The 20,224-nt window shown below is 40.9% G+C and overlaps 2 protein-coding genes across 2 annotated transcripts in view; one reads left to right on the top strand and one right to left on the bottom strand.

Moving 5' to 3' along the window:
• The window catches only part of LOC142217007 (actin-related protein 2/3 complex subunit 1A-A), a 248,285-nt gene that overhangs the window by 137,377 nt on the left and 90,684 nt on the right, over window positions 1-20,224 (top strand). The window lies entirely within an intron of this gene.
• Window positions 3,348-20,224, bottom strand: part of ARPC1B (actin related protein 2/3 complex subunit 1B) — a 34,873-nt gene continuing 17,996 nt past the window's right edge. The window contains exons 3-10 of the mRNA XM_075285163.1: window positions 15,859-15,963; window positions 15,094-15,316; window positions 9,933-10,040; window positions 8,627-8,833; window positions 5,495-5,570; window positions 5,188-5,384; window positions 4,804-4,894; window positions 3,348-3,793 (exon numbers count right to left, since the gene is read on the bottom strand). Coding sequence (XP_075141264.1) covers window positions 3,755-3,793; window positions 4,804-4,894; window positions 5,188-5,384; window positions 5,495-5,570; window positions 8,627-8,833; window positions 9,933-10,040; window positions 15,094-15,316; window positions 15,859-15,963 — 1,046 coding nt within the window. The 3' untranslated portion in view covers window positions 3,348-3,754. The remainder of the gene's footprint in view (window positions 3,794-4,803; window positions 4,895-5,187; window positions 5,385-5,494; window positions 5,571-8,626; window positions 8,834-9,932; window positions 10,041-15,093; window positions 15,317-15,858; window positions 15,964-20,224) is intronic.

Raw genomic sequence — 20,224 nt, 5'->3', positions numbered from 1 at the left:
GCTGAACATGTAGTTAATGCTCAGCATCGTAATTTTTTTTTTTATTATTGTTTATTTATATAGCACCATTAATTCCATGGTGCTTTACGTTTGAGGATTTACATACAGTACACAAAATATACGAACAGATATAATACTAACAATGACCGAATGGCATGGCGGGATAGAGGGCCCTGCCCGCAAGGGCTTACAATCTATGAGGGAATAGGGATAGAGACAGAAGGTGAGGGGTGAGGCCGTTCAGGTGGTGGTGTGGTGACAGTAGTGTTATTGGAGGTTGTAGGCCTTCTTGAATAGGTGAGTCTTCAGGGCCTTCTTGAAGCCTGTGATTGTGGGGGTTAGTCTTGTGTCTTGGTAAAGAGTTCCAGAGTATGAGGGATGCACGGGAGAAATCTTGGAGACGGTTATGTGAGGAGCGGATGAGAGCAGAGCGGAGTTGGAGGTCTTTGGAGGATCTGAGGTTACGTGTGGGAAGGTAACGGGAGATTAGTTCAGAGATATATGGAGGGGACAGGTTGTGGATGGCTTTGTATGTTAACGTTAGTAACTTGAATTCAATTCGCAAGGTGAATTAATCGAGCAGCGCAGTTTAAGGTGGACTGGAGGGGGGTGAGTGTGTTTTGCAGGAAGTCCGTGGAGAAGAGTGTTGCTGTAATCTAAGCAGGAGATTGAGGACATGGACTAGCGTTTTAGCAGTTTCTGGGGTGAGGAAGGAGCGGATTTGATGGATGTTCTTGAGTTTTAGGCGGCAGGAAGTTTTGAGGGTTTGAACGTGTGACTTGAAGGATAGGTCGGAGTCCAGGGTGATCCCAAGGCATTGGACCAGTGGGACAGGGGTAAGCGTGGTTCCATTAACTTTGATAGATGGGTCAGGTAGAGGGGCCGCACGGAGTGGAGCAAAGATAATGAACACAGTTTTCTCCATTTTGAGTTTTAGCGGCTGTAGCCTCCTTTCTCTCCTCTCGCTTTCTCAATCTGGAACTCTGGCCAACAGAGAGGTAATGTCTGGTCCAGAGAGAGATATATGTGGGTGTCATCGGCATAGCAATGGTATTGAAAACCATAAGATTCTATGAGTTGACCTAGGTTGAGGGTGTAGAGGGAGAACAGGAGGGGTCCTAGGACAGAGCCTTGGGGGACACCTACAGAGAGAGGGCGTGGTGAGGAGGTGGTGTGCGAGTGGGAGGCGCTGAATGTGCGGTCAGTGAGGTATGAGGAGATCCAGGAAAGGGCTAGGTCTGAGATACCAAGGGATGAGAGAGTTTATAACAAGTGGGAGTGGTCGAAAGTGTCAAAGGCAAAAGAAAGGTCAAGGAGGAGAGGACAAAATAGTGATGCTTGACTTTGGCAGTTAGAGGGTCATTAGTGATTTTGGTTAGGGCAGGTTCAGTGGAGTGACGGGGTAAGAAGTCCGACTGAAGTCTGTCAAAGAGCAGGTTGCATGAGAGATAGGAGGGTAGTTCGGAGTGGATGTTTTGCTCAACATGTTTGAGGCGTACAGGAGTAGAGGACGTGTTAAGGACGGTATCTTAAGTATAGGAGTGACAGTGGCATGTTTGAAAGCGGAGGGGAAAGATCCATTAGTTAGGGATATTTTGAAGAGATGGGTTAGGGCTGGGGTGATGACTTTGGTGAGTTTGGGGTTGAGATGTGACTGGATCTGTTCAAGCACGCAGGAGGTGAGGTGGGATCTAGTGATTAGGGTGGAGAGCTTTTCACCAGTGATGGTGGAGAAACAGATTAAGGATGAGGAGCAGCGAGCAGTTGGGTAGAGTGGTTGCTGGGGGTGCAGGGTGAGACTGTCTCTGATGGTGTCAATTTTAGTTTTGAAATAAGAGGCAGTCGTCAGCTGAGATAAGTGATGTCGGATGGGGCACAGGAGGACGGAGTTGAAGGTAGTGCATAGCTCTTTGGAGTTGCGGGATGGGGCAGATATGAGTGTGAATATAATAAGTATATAAGACCTGCTTAGCAGAGGTGAATGCGTCCTTGAATGCGAGAACTGCCTCAATGGAACTGAGGAAGTCTTACTGGGAGTGGCTTTTCTTCCAGAGGCATTCTGCGACCCGCGAGGCAAATCTCATTTTTTTTAGTCAGATCAGTGTGCCAGGGTTGCCTATTGATAGGTCGGGCGCTGGTGTTTGTGAAGGGTGCTACAGAGTCAAGGGCTGAACTAATGGTGGTATTATAGAAGGCAGCAGCGGCATCTGCGTCCTGGAGTGAGGATATGTCAGTGAGTGGTAGGAGGGAGTCTGAGCGTGCAGATGTCCAGGTGGTTAAGGTTCCTGCGGGGGCGTGTTGCTTTAGGGATTGGGGTGTCTATTACAGAGGAGAGGGCAGAGAATGTCAGCAGGATGTGGACAGAGTTAGAGAGGTTGCATATGGAGCAGAGGCGGATGAATATAAGAATTCAACTATAGTATAGGCATAGAGGAGGAGTAAAGAGCACTGAAAATGAGCTCCTGATTCCCCACAAATTAATACCTTGTAATGAGCTACCTGTAAGACGAAACTTGGAAAATATCAACTCTATGGAATACAGAACTAAGGAAGATGTAAAATATCTTAAGAAAAAAAGAAACAAGAACAAAAATTGGGAATAGCCTCAGAATTTGGGAAATTACAATATGGATATCCAAAATTTAGAGAAAGAATGCGTCAGCATTCTAGCCAACAATAAGACAGAGCTTAGGACAGCATCTCTGCACAGCAGGGGGTCAGGCACCCTGGAGATTGTATATTATAACACCCTAAGTCTCAAAGAACTCGACACTCTGGGCACATCCAGAGATCCTGTTTGCTGATTACTCTCTTAATGGAGAGGCCAGGAGAAGAACCGTTTTAATACTGTTTACTAAGCAGCCATCTTCCTGGCACACCACCCTGTCCACCCGCCATAAGAAAACTGCAAAAGGGGACATCAGCACAGGCAGACAAATTAGGGTAAAAGACTCGCAAAACGATGATAATGTGATATTCACCATAACTGTGTATAATACTGGTAGTATAACAATAAAGGGCAGGGAAGACAAACTACAGCAGTTTGAAGATGCCTTTCTAAAGATTAAGAGATTGGCACAAACCCACAAACAAAAGACAGACACCTCTACCTGTATACAAACTAACACTGGAGAGCCATCCGCCTGTATGCAGACAAATTGAATAGATATGTTCTTATGAACCCTGACTGTTATAACACTATGTTTAAGCCAATTTAAGCTGAGATTCATACCGAATCTGTTCGATCTGAAACGATTCCAAAGCAAAACGAGTTTTGAGAGATTTGCCTATTGGTATCCCGGATATGTACTGCTAAACTGACAAAAGCATTTCAATATAACTTTTTTTTATCAGCGTTTTTATTTCTAAATAGTACATTTATAGAAAAAAAAAATCATGGTAATGCTTGTAAACATCTGTCAACTGCAACTTGGCAAAAAATTAAATGAACAGGTAGCATGTAAGGTAGTATTGCGTAAAGGGCTATTTGAGTACTAAAAGCACATTTCCAGTTGCTGAGTTAATAAATTTCAAGATGGCAAGTAAGAAGTCTTTGATAATTCATTGATTCTGTATCAATGTTTCATCCAAATAGTTGCTTTTATATACCCCACACAAAACTATCTGAAGCTGACTTCTCATTGGTCTTACAGCTCTTAAAAGTTCTGATTATCAAGTATAAAACTGAAGCGATGCAGATAGAAGTACGATGGCGTATAAAGCTGGCGGCTCACATTCTGTGATCTTTCAAGGTCTATATAATTTTCAAATCTTTCAGTGCAGACTCCAGGCTCTAAAGGGGAAAAAAAAGAAAAATTTATTGCTCAAAGCCACTTAGATATATTTTATACAAGGTAGGATTCATGTGGTTAATTCTTCTTAGAGTTACCTATGGGACCACCTACTGGATGCTTAAGCTCAGAACTACCTCTCAAATGAATAAATGACAAGTTATACTGAATATGTTTCCTCAAACCCATATATTAATAGGTATAAACCTCTGCTCAGTAGGATTGGTATTATCAGTGCCACCCAGGGAAGCTGCCCTAGGCCAGTCTGAATTAAATAGGTTACATATAACCTTTGCAATTGATTAAACTGCTTTGGTGTGATATCTTATCACAGAAGACAACATTAAAAATAAAACAATGAAAAGTAATTAGAAAATGTTTTTCTTCCTTGACAGCCATACTAGGGATATTGTATGATTGAATGCTAGTCTTGACAAACATCTATAATGAGCTTTTCTCACACAAGGAATGTATGGGGTGTTATTGGCTACCATACAGGTGCTCATCCCCAACACCCAGTCAGTTGTTCTTACATGAGGCCAATTTACCCATCAGTGCGTTTGTCGACTAGTCTATCTTTACACTCTATCTAAGCCTGTCATTGGCTAACTGTGCTGTTTCAGTAGGTGCCATTTGTTTGCATAGTAATGATTAAATGTATTCAATATAGACTTGCATAGGGCAGCTTCCCTGGATGGCACTTCCCTGGGTGGCGCGTATCACATTGAAATCTATAGGGAAAAAAGCAGCCCATTCATTTCTATGGGGAGCGCACGTATGCCAGCTCCTATAGAAATGAATGGGATCTGCTTTGTACGCGCTCATTCTGAATGTGTTTTACACTCAGAACGAGATGAGCGTATACTTAGTGTGAATGCACCCCTTGGGTCCAACAATTATTGTACAGTGAACAACCTGGTTGTATTAAGTGTAACATGTAGATTACATGCACTTTATGAGAAAGTATAGAAAATAGAACATCACAATGACAGTGTAGGAAAATGTTGCTCACCTTTATGTCCCAGATACACATGCCTCCATCCATCCCAGTGGTGCAGAACTTTGTACATTTTGCCTTCCCTCCAGTTAGCACAGAGATTTGACTGTAAAGTATACAAGTCTGTTAAGTATTCAGTGTACAATAATATGCATGATTTTTTTTTAATATTTGGAAGATTCTGGGTTACAGCTTTAACACTACAATAGTTTCATTACCATACAATAACTGTTTACTGGTAGCAAGATGTGAAAAATTCTATAAAGCAGATAAGACGGTTTCAAGACAGATGGTACATTTGGACTAAATCCTGTGCTACATCTCTTCTTAATATACCAACAAGATTGTTGTCTTATATTGTAGAAAATCCTGTATACAATTGTCTTGCCCAATGCTTACCTGATACTGTTCTTGTGTAAGGAATCTAGAGCGCAGCTGTTGGTATCAGAACTGGCCTTCTTGTCCAGATTCTGAAATCTTTCTCTTGCGGTCATCCCTCTTTGAGAACTTTGCTTAGGGACATCCAGTTTTCCTCCAAAGCTCAGGGTACCTTGGGCTTCATTATATGTGAACAAGATAGGATAGCAGTCATGACCCTGAAATGGGAAAGGAGAGAATGGGATTTCTATCTGACACCTGAAAATAAAAATCCTAAGTCATATTTTAAGATTGAAATAAAGAAGACTGAAAAGATAAATGTACTTACAGCAGCTACTACACTATTTTCAGTGATAAATGTTACACACAGCAGAGGTAAAGTTTCAGTTATTAGAGTAGTGACCCTGAAAAAACAAGCAAAGACAGATTAAAAACTTGGGAAAACAATCCAATGAATTGCATAACATTTGCTCATTAGACTTGCATAGTCATAATAAATTGTGACCAGCAAAACCTTCACCTAGTCAGTTGGGTCACTTTTATTTGTATGCACAATAAAATATAACATAAGGCTTTTTGAGTTCTTGTAACTTCCTGTATCAGTAAATGTATAGATGTCCTAACATTATGTAACAGGTGATGTCACAGTCACTTATGATGTTGATGAGGACCACAACGTTCCTGCGTAAAAATAGATGTATTCCATTCTAAAACCTATCCGCTGTAGCCTATAGGAGACAAATCATAGATCATCAGGGATAAAATGTCAGTTTAATAAGTTGCTGTACGGACACAAATTATATCTACTGCTAGTGGCCAAAGCAGCACAAAAAGATTTGTGCCAGTTGGCACACCAGCTGGCAGTGCTCAAGAAATGCATCGATCTCGTAGCTTGACACCAGTTGTACTCATGAGCAGAGTGCGAACCTACTTCCCAAGATAGTGATTGACAGCTTGCTGTGTATGCCTTTATGTATCACCACTCCAATGACTAGGAGAGAGGGTTTAGCACTCTGCTCATCAATACAGTCCAATTTATGAAACAACTTTATAGAAATATATAGGACACATGAATGTAATAAAGTTTGTAATATATTTTAACTAGCTGGTACCCGCGACTTCGTCTGCGGTGATTGTAGAAGTGGGTATATACAGGCGCGGGTAAGGTTTTCGTACTGTGTATAAGGGATGGGATATGAAATGTAAGTTTGTATCTTGTTTTTGCTATAATTCAGAGAATACGTGAGACTTTTGTGTTGAAGTTAATTTGTATTTGAGCTGCTATATATACGGTGTTGTGAGAAACTTTACATAGTGACTTTGGGACAGAAGTATTTGAAGTTAACCCTTTCCCGCCGATGGCATTTTTTGATTTTCGTTTTTGACTCCCCTCCTTCTAAACCCCATAACTTTTTTATTTCTCCGCTCTCAGAGCCATATGAGGTCTTAATTTTTCCTGGGACAAATTTTTCTTCATGATGCCACCATTATTTATTCTATATAATGTACTGGGAAGCAGGGAAAAAATTCAGAATGGGGTGGATTTGAAGAAAAAATGCATTTCTGCAACTTTCTTACGGGCTTTGGTTTTACAGCGTTCACTGTGCAACCAAAATGACATGTCCCCTGTATTCTGTGTTTCGTTACAATTCCGGGGATACTAAATTTATATGGTTTTATTTACATTTTGACCCCTTAAAAAAAGGCAAAACTGTGTTAAATTTTTTTTTTGAAAAGTCGCCATATTCCGACAGTCGTAACTTTTTTTATACGTGCGTGTACGGGGATGTATAGGGCGTCTTTTTTTGTAGGACCGGGTGTACTTTGTAGTTCTACCATTTTCGGGTAATGTTATTGCTTTGATCACTTTTTATGCAAATTTTTATCAGAATCAAAACAGTGAAAAAATGGCGGTTTGGCACTTTTGACAATTTTCCCTCTATGGCATTTACCGAACAGGAAAAATATTTGTATAGCTTTGTAGATCGGGCGATTTTGGACGTGGGGATACCTAACATGTATGTGTTTCACAGTTTTTAACTACTTTTATATGTGTTCTAGGGAAAGGGGGGTGATTTGAATTTTTAATCCTTTTTATTTGTTTTTATATTTTTTTTCCTTTTTTTAATTTTTTTTTTTGCATTTATTAGACCTCCTAGGGGTATTGACATGGGTGGGCAGTGTCGCGGATTGTCAGAGCGGTGGGGGTCGGCAAACATGGCTGCTCCGGAGCGTTAAAGAGAGCCTCATGGAGTATCGGTAAGGTGAGGGGCAAAGTGGTAAAGTATATGTATATGTGATTGTGTGGGGTTAGGGGCAAGGCTGTAGAGGGCAATATGAATTTTGGGGCTTGCTATGGTCCAAAGTGTGTGAGATTGCAGAGATGGTGGTGTGAGTTTGGGTTTTGTGGGGGGTCCTGGCACAAATGTATGTGCGCTATTGTGACGAAAAGTTGCCTATTGCGCAATCGGGTGTATTAACTATGTTTGTGGAAAATTTCAGCCAAATCGGTCAAGCGGGTTTTGCGTGATTGAGGAACAAACATCCAAACATCCAAACACACAAACCCACAAACATCCAAACTCACAAACTTTCACATTTATAATATTAATAGGATAAAGAAATATGTTTCCTTCTCCACTTATTATGGTGCTCTCCTTCTATATATTGTTCTACATAATGCTTATTTATATAGAATCTATCTGATATTCAGCCTCACACACAGAAGTGTATGGAGAAGGTTATTTGATTTTAATGCCTCATTCTGTGAGTTGGTAGAGTCTTATCATGAAGATACAGGGGGCCAAAATACTTTTCTCACTCTCAGTGTAGCAGAATTTGGCGTATGCAGCCTGATAAGTGAAGAAGTAAATTTATTTCTTTAGTAGTATAGATTACAAAGTTTCTTTTATTCATCTGCACTATTCATTTATGTTCAATCAACGTTAAAACATAATATAAAACAGATTACAGATAGAATCAGGAAAAGAGGGGAACAAGTCTCATAGTACTTGTGAGAATCTTATGGCGGAACTCCCACCACACATGTCACATGGCGCCATGGAGGTTTCTGCCTCACATTTATAACATGTGTCTAGTACTTAGGGAAAATTTCATGCAACCAAGAAGGTTGCTTATTCCACATGGTCAGGAGTTTTTAACCTTTGCCATTCTTCAGCGGAGAATGCAACCCCAAGGTCTCTTACCCCTGCCCCCGGAAACCTTGGCTCAGAAGTGTAAGGAGAAAGAAGTAAAGTTGGGAAATGTCATGTGCCAGTGGGGAGAGTTATAGAAATAAGCCCTCAAATAGTGTTGGACTAGACCACAGGTGACACCTTTTCTCTCATGAGTAAAAGAACTTAGTAGAGAGTACTCCAATAAACATGTGCGCTGTGTGGACCAACGGGCCTGTAGTTCAGTATATGTAGGGAGAGGAGAACAAAGCATGTTATAGTCTTACCTCATCTTCTTTGTAGCATCAACAATACAAATGGTGCTGTCATGGCTAACCCAGGCCATGCGGTCCCCACTTTGAGAAAAGCATACACTGTGGACCCAACCACAGCTGCTGCTGGACTCAAACATTAGTTCACCAAAGGGCATCTTGGAACCCCATGGAGTAGGAGCTGGACGCTCCTCTACTTCTTTGATATATGATGAAAAAATCCTGTGAAGGAGCACAAACATATGTGTCATCTTAACAGAAGCTCAAATATACACTTAAATGAAAAATCTAATGCTTTGAAACAGTGGTTAAATCTATACACAATAAAATAGTATATATGTTTCTATGCACAGTTCATCACTTAAATGAGTTGTGTCGAAGAAGACAATCTCTTTTTTTATGCCCCTCTAAAACATTTAGATATCATATAGAAGGGTCCTCCACACTAGAACCCCCTGTGTAGTTGTTTAAAGGGATTCTACCATTAAAACCTTTTTTCTTGTGGCTAAGACGTCTGAATAGCCCTTGGAAAGGATATTTGTTTCTTACCTTTTAGACATGGTCTCCGCTGCACCGTTACTTAGAAATACCGTTCTCTCGCAGCGATGGGGGCGGGCCGCAGCGCTCAAACAGCGATGAGGGCGTGCCCACCGCTGCCAGAGAATTGTCTCCATCGCCGCCTACTTCTTCACCCGCAGCATCATCTTCAATGTCTTCTTCCGGCGCAGGCTCGTAACTTCTAGGCGTCAGGCCTTGAGCCGAGCAGACTAAACAGGCGCACAGGCCACGGGAAAATGGCCGCTAACAATACTGTGCAAGCGGCCATTTTCCCGTGGCCTGTACGCCTGCGCAGTCTGCTCTGCTCAAGGCCCGATGCCTATAAGTTACGAGCCTGCACCGGAAGAAGACATTGAAGATGACACTGCGGACGAAGAAGGAGGCCGCGCTGGAGACAATTCTCTGACAGCGGTAGGGACGCCCCCATCGCTGTTTGTGCGCTGGGGCCCGCCCCCATACCGGTAAAAACTGGTATTTCTAAGAAATGGCGCAGCGGAGACCACGTCTAAAGGTAAGAGACGAATAGCCTTTCTAATGGCTATTCCGACATCTTATCCACAAAAAAAAGGTTTTAATGGTAGAATCCCTTTAAATATAATATTACATTTATGGCTGGTGAGACTGCCCCCGATAATAATTGCTGTCATGAGATGGATCACTGTATATTAGCACATAACCATATAATCAGGTCTCTCAAAATGAAAACATTAACTATTATTATTATTACTTTTTCACAGACTTTGGTTTACAACATGTCTGTTACCTGCTCTTAAAATCACTGGAGCCTGCAGCCAGAAGGACATTGTTTGGATGCCAGTCCAAGCTTAGGACTGTGGAGCGGATAGGTTTCTTAATATGTTTGCAGACCCACCTATGATAAAAAAAATAAAAAAAAAATGGACAGAATGTTACATGATCACTAATACTGAAACTCATGCAAAAGACTTTGTGCATGAAAGGGAGACTGCTAGCTCTTTTCCCTCTAAAGCATAACTATGTTTTATTACATGACACAATGTTGTTTCTAAAGATGTTCTTATACGTTAAATCAATATAGTCAAATGACATGAATCATGTTATGAAAAGCTGCACATAATATGTAAATTACTATAAAGAAAGTCACTCCTTGGGAGAGTCAGACATCTTTATAGAGTAATTCAACTAGAAAGCACATACAATGGAGGAATTTATCAACCCATCTATATCAGTTTTCTGGCTTAGATGGGTGTAATACATGTGCAAGTAAGGTGCTAAGAATACACTATTCTGTATTCACTCACAGTCTTAACAAATACCGCCCACTGTATCTAATACTCATTCTAACCAGTGAAGAAAGCCAAGAGTGAGAGTCAGACATCATTTGAGTTTATAATCTGAAGTTTAGCTAGTTGTAACACTTTCTGATCAAATGATTGATGTGACATATTGCTAAGACGTCTTTGTGCGTACACAATTATATGATACATGCTGTGACTGTAACAAAGATTTCTGGTGTAAATGATAATAAATCTGGAAGGGCCAATGGTCCTCCCCATTCAAACTCTTGCTATGCCCCCTTCTCGAGAAAGTGGAGGGGGCAACACAGAAAACAAAAGCTTGCACATTTTTTCTGTAAAAAACAAATTTGACGTTTATGCTTTGTAGGTCTACAATAAAAATAAATAGTTTCTTACAAAAATGTACTATATTATAGTGACAGATAGTGTGGTTGAGATACTGTATGATATGTATTTGTATGAAGTACAATTACTGTTCTGTTCTATGTTATGCCAAGGTGAGATGGAGGCCCACCCTGCTCTGGGGCCCTCAGGGGATTCACATGTGGGCAAGTCTGTGCCGGACTAGAAATATTGAGAGAAGTTGAAAAATGGTAACCTGGCGCCCGTCTGGTGGAAATAGTAGACTCCAGTTAGGAGCCCACCAGGCCAATTGCAGCTCTTACCCGGACACCGTCCCACATAGTGGGTGGTGATGCAAAATGGAAAGGATATATAGAAAAAACAGGAACTGACAGAGCGCTAATGGCAGCAAAATCCGTAATAAACTTGAAAATAAAAATATTATTATTCCAATATTACCATTATGCCAATTGAGCAGATTTCCTACACCCATCCTGAATCGGTTTCAAAAATTACAACAGAGATATATTGGATATTGGATATTTAAGCTTCAAACCCTAGAACCCAATGGTCTTAATGACACTGTAGAATCGTCCTTTTGATTCATCTTCCCGCTGCCCACTACCACTATCACTGTTACCTGTCGCCTTTGATCCTTCAATATGTACAGTCCTATGAAAAAGTTTGGGCACCCCTATTAATCTTAATCATTTTTTGTTCTAAATATTTTGGTGTTTGCAACAGCCATTTCAGTTTGATATATCTAATAACTGATGGACACAGTAATATTTCAGGATTGAAATGAGGTTTATTGTACTAACAGAAAATGTGCAATATGCATTAAACCAAAATTTGACCGGTGCAAAAGTATGGGCACCCTTATCATTTTATTGATTTGAATTCCCCTAACTACTTTTTACTGACTTACTGAAGCACAAAATTGGTTTTGTAACCTCAGTGAGCTTTGAACTTCATAGCCAGATGTATCCAATCATAAGAAAAGGTATTTAAGGTGGCCAATTGCAAGTTGATCTCCTATTTGAATCTCCTCTGAAGAGTGGCATCATGGGCTACTCAAAACAACTCTCAAATGATCTGAAAACAAAGATTGTTCAACATAGTTGTTCAAAAAGTTGTACAAAAAGTTGTCTCAGAGATTTAACCTGTCAGTTTCCACTGTGAGGAACATAGTAAGGAAATGGAAGACCACAGGGACAGTTCTTGTTAAGCCCAGAAGTGGCAGGCCAAGAAAAATATCAGAAAGGCAGAGAAGAAGAATGGTGAGAACAGTCAAGGACAATCCACAGACCACCTCCAAAGAGCTGCAGCATCATCTTGCTGCAGATGGTGTCACTGTGCATCGGTCAACTATACAGCGCACTTTGCACAAATAGAAGCTGTATGGGAGAGTGATGAGAAAGAAGCCGTTTCTGCACGTACGCCACAAATAGAGTTGCCTGAGGTATGAAAAAGCACATTTGGACAAGGCAGCTTCATTTTGGAAACAAAAATTGAGTTGTTTGGTTATAAAAAAAGGCGTTATGCATGGCGTCCAAAAAGAAACAGCATTCCAAGAAAAACACATGCTACCCACTGTAAAATTTGGTGGAGGTTCCATCATGCTTTGGGGCTGTGTGGCCAATGCCGGCATCGGGAATCTTGTTAAAGTTGAGGGTCGCATGGATTCCACTCAGTATCAGCAGATTCTTGAGAATAATGTTCAAGAATCAGTGACGAAGTTGAAGTTACGCCGGGGATGGATATTTCAGCAAGACAATGATCCAAAACACCGCTCCAAATCCTCAGGCATTCATGCAGAGGAACAATTACAATGTTCTGGAATGGCCATCCCAGTCCCCAGACCTGAATATCATTGAACATCTGTGGGATGATTTGAAGCGGGCTGTCCATGCTCGGCGACCATCTAACTTAACTGAACTTGAATTGTTTGTCCAAAATACCTTTATCCAGGATCCAGGAACTGATTAAAAGCTACAGGAAGCGACTAGAGGCTGTTATCTTTGCAAAAGGAGGATCTACTAAATATTAATGTCACTTTTCTGTTGAGGTGCCCATACTTTTGCACCGGTCAAATTTTGGTTTAATGCATATTGCACATTTTCTGTTAGTACAATAAACCTCATTTCAATCCTGAAATATTACTGTGTCCATCAGTTATTAGATATATCAAACTGAAATGGCTGTTATAAACACCAAAATATTTAGAACTAAAAATGATTAAGATTAATAGGGGTGCCCAAACTTTTTCATAGGACTGTATATCCATCTTGATTTCCCAATTATTTGTTTTTATTTACTATGTGTACCTCTATATCATTAATGATATATTTATGTATTGTTATACATTACAAACTATGTCTATTCTATTCCCTGACATGTGTCATGCATTTGCAACTCTCTGTATCTACTTATTTATCCACTTTATGCCCTTACATGTATTATATTTGATACTTTTTGGTCCTGTTCTCTTTTTTTTTATTTTTTATTTATAGTTTTGACAAGCTTACTCCCCTATACCTGACCCCCCTTTCTTTTTTTTTTCTTTTCCTTTCCCCCCCTCCCACATCAGGGTATATATACCACTCATGGCACTACAAGGCCTGACTTGGTTCTAAGGCTATTGCTGGACACTTCCTGCTGTAGGTAACTCCTCATTACCCATTAGCATTACACTGAAGCCCTTACAGGGATACATAACTAATATGCAAAAGAATGTGTTTATTGCAACCTATGACATGTTTTATGGGGCTTTCTTGTTTTATCAGTATACTGCCACTTTACCACCCTACTTAGCAACTTTAAGTTTGTGTATCACTATCTTACTAGGATGTTGGTCTAGGTTTTGGGGACCCCCACCTTTCTACATGTCCAAAGTTTTTGATTTAGCCTACCTAGAACTGCACATGACTGTACTTTTTTCTCTTTATTCAGAGCTTGCTGGAACAAGCATACTGCCCTATACCTGATATTCGACATCTATCATATGACTTTTTATTATGACCATTACCACCTTTCCATCTATCTGTTTACCCATGTATGTATCTATTTATCTGCCAACCAAGTCTTACCATGTTTTTTTTGTTTCTTTTTCTAAAAATCTTTGTTTAGAGCTGCTGAGACAATCCTATCTCCTATACCTGATATTTTATGTCTACAATGTGACTTTTTATTATGATTACTACCACTGTTTTTTCAATCTATGTATTTATTCATTTATGATTAAGCTTTAGCATGTTTTGATTATTGATTTTAATTCTAGTATTTTGTCTGTTACTTTATATTTTAGTGGCCTGAAGAAGACACCCGCCCCGTGTCAAAATGCGTAGCCGTTTTAAGCTGTTGTTCATGTCCTTGGAGCAATAACACAGGACTAGAAATATATCTCACTTTGTGCATCTCAGTCAATACGTGGAAGTGCCAGCTTCCGGCTGCAAGTAAGCTATCGCCACAAGGCTAATGTAGGTAAGGACTAAAGAAACAGTGGGAGAGTAGTTGGCACTAGCAGATGGACACAATAGTTTGTGTAGAATTTTTATAGGTAAGGGGGCGTTCACACTACCGTCTGTGTCCGACAGGTAGTGTCTGCTCCTAGTGTCCGCTCAAAATCTGGCACGGACATTAGGAGCGGACACTAGCTAGTGTCTGCTCCTAATGTCCATGCCAGATTTTGAGCGGACACTAGGAGCGGACACTACCTGTCGGACACAGACGGTAGTGTGAACACCCCCTAACATGTTTTGGTTAGAGATGAGCGAGTACTGTTCGGATCAGCCGATCCGAACAGCATGCTCGCATAGAAATGAATGGACGTAGCCAGCACGCGGGGGGTTAAGCGGCCGGCCGCCGTCAAAGCGGAAGTACCAGGTGCATCCATTCATTTCTATGGAACGTGCTGTTCAGATTGGCTGATCCGAACAGTACTCGCTCATCTCTAGTTTTGGTGTCTTCCTCAGCACATAATATTAGATAACATGTACTGTTACTATGTTTTCTTCAGTGTACTGAATTTGGTATTCCCCTTTGATTGTAAGGTATTGCTACAAAATCCTGTAGGAGCTCCAGCATTCTATACATAGGTGTATGTCTCCTGTTTTTTTCACTCTGAAATACAGCACAGAAATGCCTACAAAATATAGGAAATGTGCAATGGACATGAATTCTACATAGATTTCTTTTAGAATGTACATTATAGAATATTGTACACAACCAGGACAGGACAGGATATTTTCATTGAAAAATAGGAAACTAAATATATGCTTAATTTACAAACTGAAATATATTCACCAGTCATTTTCTTGCTCAAAATAACAAATTGAGATGAGCCTTGATCCACTGCCCACTGCAAACTTGTTTTCTTTTGGAGACCACTTCACGCATCGAGCAGCACGGTTTATCCTGAGTATTACCAATGTTGGTTTCCATATGTTGTTTCTCAGAGTCCAGACATAGGCATTTCTGTCAGTGCCACACGTCACAATCCGATTACTCTCAGGAGCCCAGTCAATACCTACAGTAAATTGCAAGTGTGATGCCTTTAAAAGCCTAATTATTTGAATAGCTAGTATTACCAGTTAACACATTGTTATGTGAATATCAGTGTTACCATCATAAACAGGATTGCCCACATACATGATATGGCACAAAGTTAACAGCACTCCAGTAAATTTTTTAACTACATCTTTTGTACCTTCTCTTTGCTCCTTTGATGTACACAGTGTGTACTGGATGAAAAGGAGGTCAGTTCCACAATGGAAGTGTATCAGAGCCTTCATCTCACTCCCAAAAAACTGCATTGTGACTTTGACCTTTTGTTTACAATGGAGACATTCTGTGTTTCAGGGGAGCAGGTAGGAAGTCAGTGCTCCAGAGGGAAGCACATAACAATAACACTGTCAGAAAATTATTCAATAACATTACACTGTCCACAGGCTCATTTTCAAATGGAGGGGTTAAAAAAATTATATTGGAGTGCTTCTTTAAGAGGATCTATAAGATATTTTATTGTGTCCAGCATAGTTGCTGCAAATGAGAAGGGGTAACATATCTTACCTGTGACTTGCCCGTTGTGTTCTTTTAGTTCTTGAATTTTGGTCCATTTATCTCCATCCTTTTTGTAAATGTGAACATCATGACTATTCGGACAAAAGGCAATTTCTGTAAAAAGGAAAGCACTTTAAGATAAGATAAGATAATCCTTTAATAGTCCCACAATGGGGAAATTTCAGTGATACAGTTTCATAGATGGTACAGTAGTATACAGTTAGGGCCAGAAATATTTGGACAGTGACCCAATTTTCGCGAGTTGGGCTCTGCATGCCACCACATTGGTTTTGAAATGAAACCTCTACAACAGAATTCAAGTGCAGATTGTATCGTTTAATTTGAAGGGTTGAACAAAAAGATCTGATAGAAAATGTAGGAATTGTACACATTTCTTTACAAACACTCCACATTTTAGGAGCTCAAAAGTAATTGGACAAATAAACATAACCCAAACAAAATATTTTTTTTTTCAATATTTTGTTGCGAATCCTTTGGAGGCAATCACTGCCTTAAGTCTGGAACCCATGGACATCACCAAACGCTGGGTTTCCTCCTTCTTAATGCTTTGCCAGGCCTTTACAGCCGCAGCCTTCAGGTCTTGCTTGTTTGTGGGTCTTTCCGCCTTAAGTCTGGATTTGAGCAAGTGAAATGCATGCTCAATTGGGTTAAGATCTGGTGATTGACTTGGCCATTGCAGAATGTTCCACTTTTTTGCACTCATGAACTCCTGGGTAGCTTTGGCTGTATGCTTGGGGTCATTGTCCATCTGTACTATGAAGCGCGGTCCGATCAACTTGGCAACATTTGGCTGAATCTGGGCTGAAAGTATATTATATTCTTATATTCTTATATTCTTATGGTAGAGTTGGAAGGGACCTCAAGGGCCATCGGGTCCAACCCCCTGCGAGTGCAGGTTTTCCTAAATCATCCCAGCTATATGTTTATCAGGATTCCGCTTGAAGATTTCTATTGATGGAGCGCCCACCACCTCCCGTGGCAGCCTGTTCCACTCTCTCACTACCCTCACTGTCAGAAAGTTTTTCCTAATGTCTAATCTGTATCTCTTTCCCTTTAGTTTCATCCCATTGCTTCTTGTACTTCCTTGTGCTAATGAGAATAGGGTAGAGCCCTCTGCACTGTGACTACCTTTCAGATATTTGTAGACCCTCAGCCTTCTCTTCTGCAAACTAAACAATCCCAGTTCTTTTAGCCGCTCCTCATAGGACATGGTTTGCAGACCTTCCACCATTTTGGTTGCTCTTCTCTGGACTTGCTCCAATATATCAATGTCTTTCTTGAATTGAGGTGCCCAGAACTGTACACAGTATTCCAGGTGTGGTCTGACCAGGGAAGAGTACAGCGGAATAATGACCTCTCTTGATCTAGATTCAATGCTTGTCTTAATACATCCCAGAATTTTATTAGCCTTTTTTGCAGCAGCACCGCACTGTTGGCTCATGTTGAATTTGTGATCTACTATTATGCCCAAGTCCTTTTCCCCTATGCTATCACTTAGTTCTATTCCTCCCATACTATATATGTTTTTTACATTTCTGTTACCCAGATGTAGAACTTTGCATTTGTCCCTGTTAAATACCATTTTGTTCGCCTCAGCCCATTGTTTCAGTGTGTCTAAGTCCTTTTGAATACACTCTCTCTCCTCTCTAGTGTTGGCTATTCCTCCTATCTTCGTATCATCTGCAATCATCTGCATATCCCGGTACACTTCAGAATTCATCCGGCTACTCTTGTCTGCTGTTATGTCATCAATAAACACAAGTGACCCAGTGCCATTGAAAGCCATGCATGCCCATGCCATCACGTTGCCTCCACCATGTTTTACAGAGGATGTGGTGTGCCTTGGATCATGTGCCGTTCCCTTTCTTCTCCAAACTTTTTTCTTCCCATCATTCTGGTACAGGTTGATCTTTGGCTCATCTGTCCATAGAATACTTTTCCAGAACTGAGCTGGCTTCTTGAGGTGTTTTTCAGCAAATTTAACTCTGGCCTGTCTATTTTTGGAATTGATGAATGGTTTGCATCTAGATGTGAACCCTTTGTATTTACTTTCATGGAGTCTTCTCTTTACTGTTGACTTAGAGACAGATACACCTACTTCACTGAGAGTGTTCTGGACTTCAGTTGATGTTGTGAACGGGTTCTTCTTGACCAAAGAAAGTATGCGGCGATCATCCACCACTGTTGTCATCCGTGGACGCCCAGGCCTTTTTGAGTTTCCAAGCTCACCAGTCAATTCCTTTTTTCTTAGAATGTACCCGACTGTTGATTTTGCTACTCCAAGCATGTCTGCTATCTCTCTGATGGATTTTTTCTTTTTTTCAGCCTCAGGATGTTCTGCTTCACCTCAATTGAGAGTTCCTTTGACCGCATGTTGTCTGGTCACAGCAACAGCTTCCAAATGCAAAACCACACACCTGGAATCAACCCCAGACCTTTTAACTACTTCATTGATTACAGGTTTATGAGGGAGATGCCTTCAGAGTTAATTGCAGCCCTTAGACTCCATTGTCCAATTACTTTTGGTCCCTTGAAAAAGAGGAGGCTATGCATTACAGAGCTATGATTCCTAAACCCTTTCTCCGATTTGGATGTGGAAACTCTCATATTGCATCTGGGAGTGTGCACTTTCAGCCCATATTATATATATAATTGTATTTCTGAACATGTTTTAGTAAACAGCTAAAATAACAAAACTTGTGTCACTGTCCAAATATTTCTGGCCCTAACTGTATAACAAGAGAGAAAACACATACAAGCTCATGGCAGATAGAGAAATCCTAGGAATCATAGCAACTAAAAAAGAAAGAAACACAGACACACTGCAGGATCATTTAGTTCTCTGTGTGAAGTGATGTTAATAATACAGCTGAATGTGGTTGGAGGACATGAGGAGGGGGGGTCACAGCATGTAAATATAACAGGCAAAAAACTTTTTTTGCAGAGGTGGGGGACATATGCAGCTATCATGATAACATGTGGTAGTTCCTTTGGTTATTGGTGAGATCTCCTGCTCACAGCTGATAGTTCGGTATCTTGCATCAGCACTATTGTCCATTAACCACAAAAAAAAAAAAATGCCCCAAATGTCCTTCATCACAAGCCCTCCTCCTCCTCCTTTCTTTTTACCACTGTGTTCTACTGCCCAGAGTCTGAAGCCATCCAGGTAGACAGGAATCTTATGACTATATCTTTAGATACTTGTGCATCTATATGCTATATGTACTGATTCAGGGCTGCATTATCATCAAATTCATAATTATTCTAGACTAGCTGGTACCCGCGACTTCCTATGCGGTGATTGAAGAAGTGGCTAAATACAGGCGCGGGTAAGGTTTTAGTAGTGTGTAAAAGGTATGTAATATGAAATGTAACTTTGTATCTTGTTTTTGCTGTAATTCTGAGAATACATGAGACGTTTGTGTTGAAAGTAATTTTTATTTCAGCTGCTATACGGTGTTGTGAGAAACTGTACATAGTGTGTCAGAAGTATTTCAGGTTAATATACTTCGATATACGACATTGTATGATTTGTTATTTTCCGCCAGTACATGTAAGTTTTGGGCACAGGATACTCTGAGCAAGCATCATAAAGCTGTCCATGTGAGAAGCCTGGTGTGGCCAAATGTATTCCTGCTACTTTCAGCGTTTGTCCTTGGGATTTATTAATGGTCATTGTAAAAGCCAATTTAAAGAGGACCTTTCATCAAATCGGGCACATGCAGTTTTATATACTGCTGGAAAGCTGACAGTGCGCTGAATTAAGCGCACTGTTGGCTTTCCCGATCTGTGCCCGGTGTAAAGCGCTATCGGTCCCGGGACCGTAGCGCTTTAGTGTCAGAAGGGCGTTTCTGATACTTAGCCAGGGACGCCCTTCTGCCCAGCAGCGCCTATCGCGCTGTACTGTGGAGCGGGGAGGAACGCCCCCTCCCGCTCCTGATAATACTCGTCTATGGACGAGCTGTGTGAGCAGAGGGAGGGGGCGTTCCTCCCCGCTCACACTGTACAGCGCGATAGTCAGCTTTCCAGCAGTATATAAAATTGCATGTGCCCGATCTGATGAAAGGTCCTCTTTAAGAGGAAATTGTAGTCATTTGAATTGAAATGGGAAATTATTTGGTATAATTGGAATGCGTGGGGTTAACACACTGTCACCTTTAGCTGCTCCTGTAAGAATAGTGGCTTCAATGATATTTGTTCCTAGATGTGTGACACGTAGCCTCGTGCCATTACACAATCGAGGTGCATCGAGATTACGCATGTGTAGAACAGGGAACACGTTCTGGAGGTGGCTAACATGCGCATGCTCCTGCTAACACAGTGGAGTGGCTGGGTGGGCGGTGTCGCGGATCGT

Source organism: Leptodactylus fuscus, chromosome 8 (assembly GCF_031893055.1).
Source record: "Leptodactylus fuscus isolate aLepFus1 chromosome 8, aLepFus1.hap2, whole genome shotgun sequence".
NCBI classification, from domain to species: domain Eukaryota; kingdom Metazoa; phylum Chordata; class Amphibia; order Anura; family Leptodactylidae; genus Leptodactylus; species Leptodactylus fuscus.
Note: the sequence above shows the minus strand (reverse complement) of the source record. Positions and strands in the feature narration are given on the sequence as shown.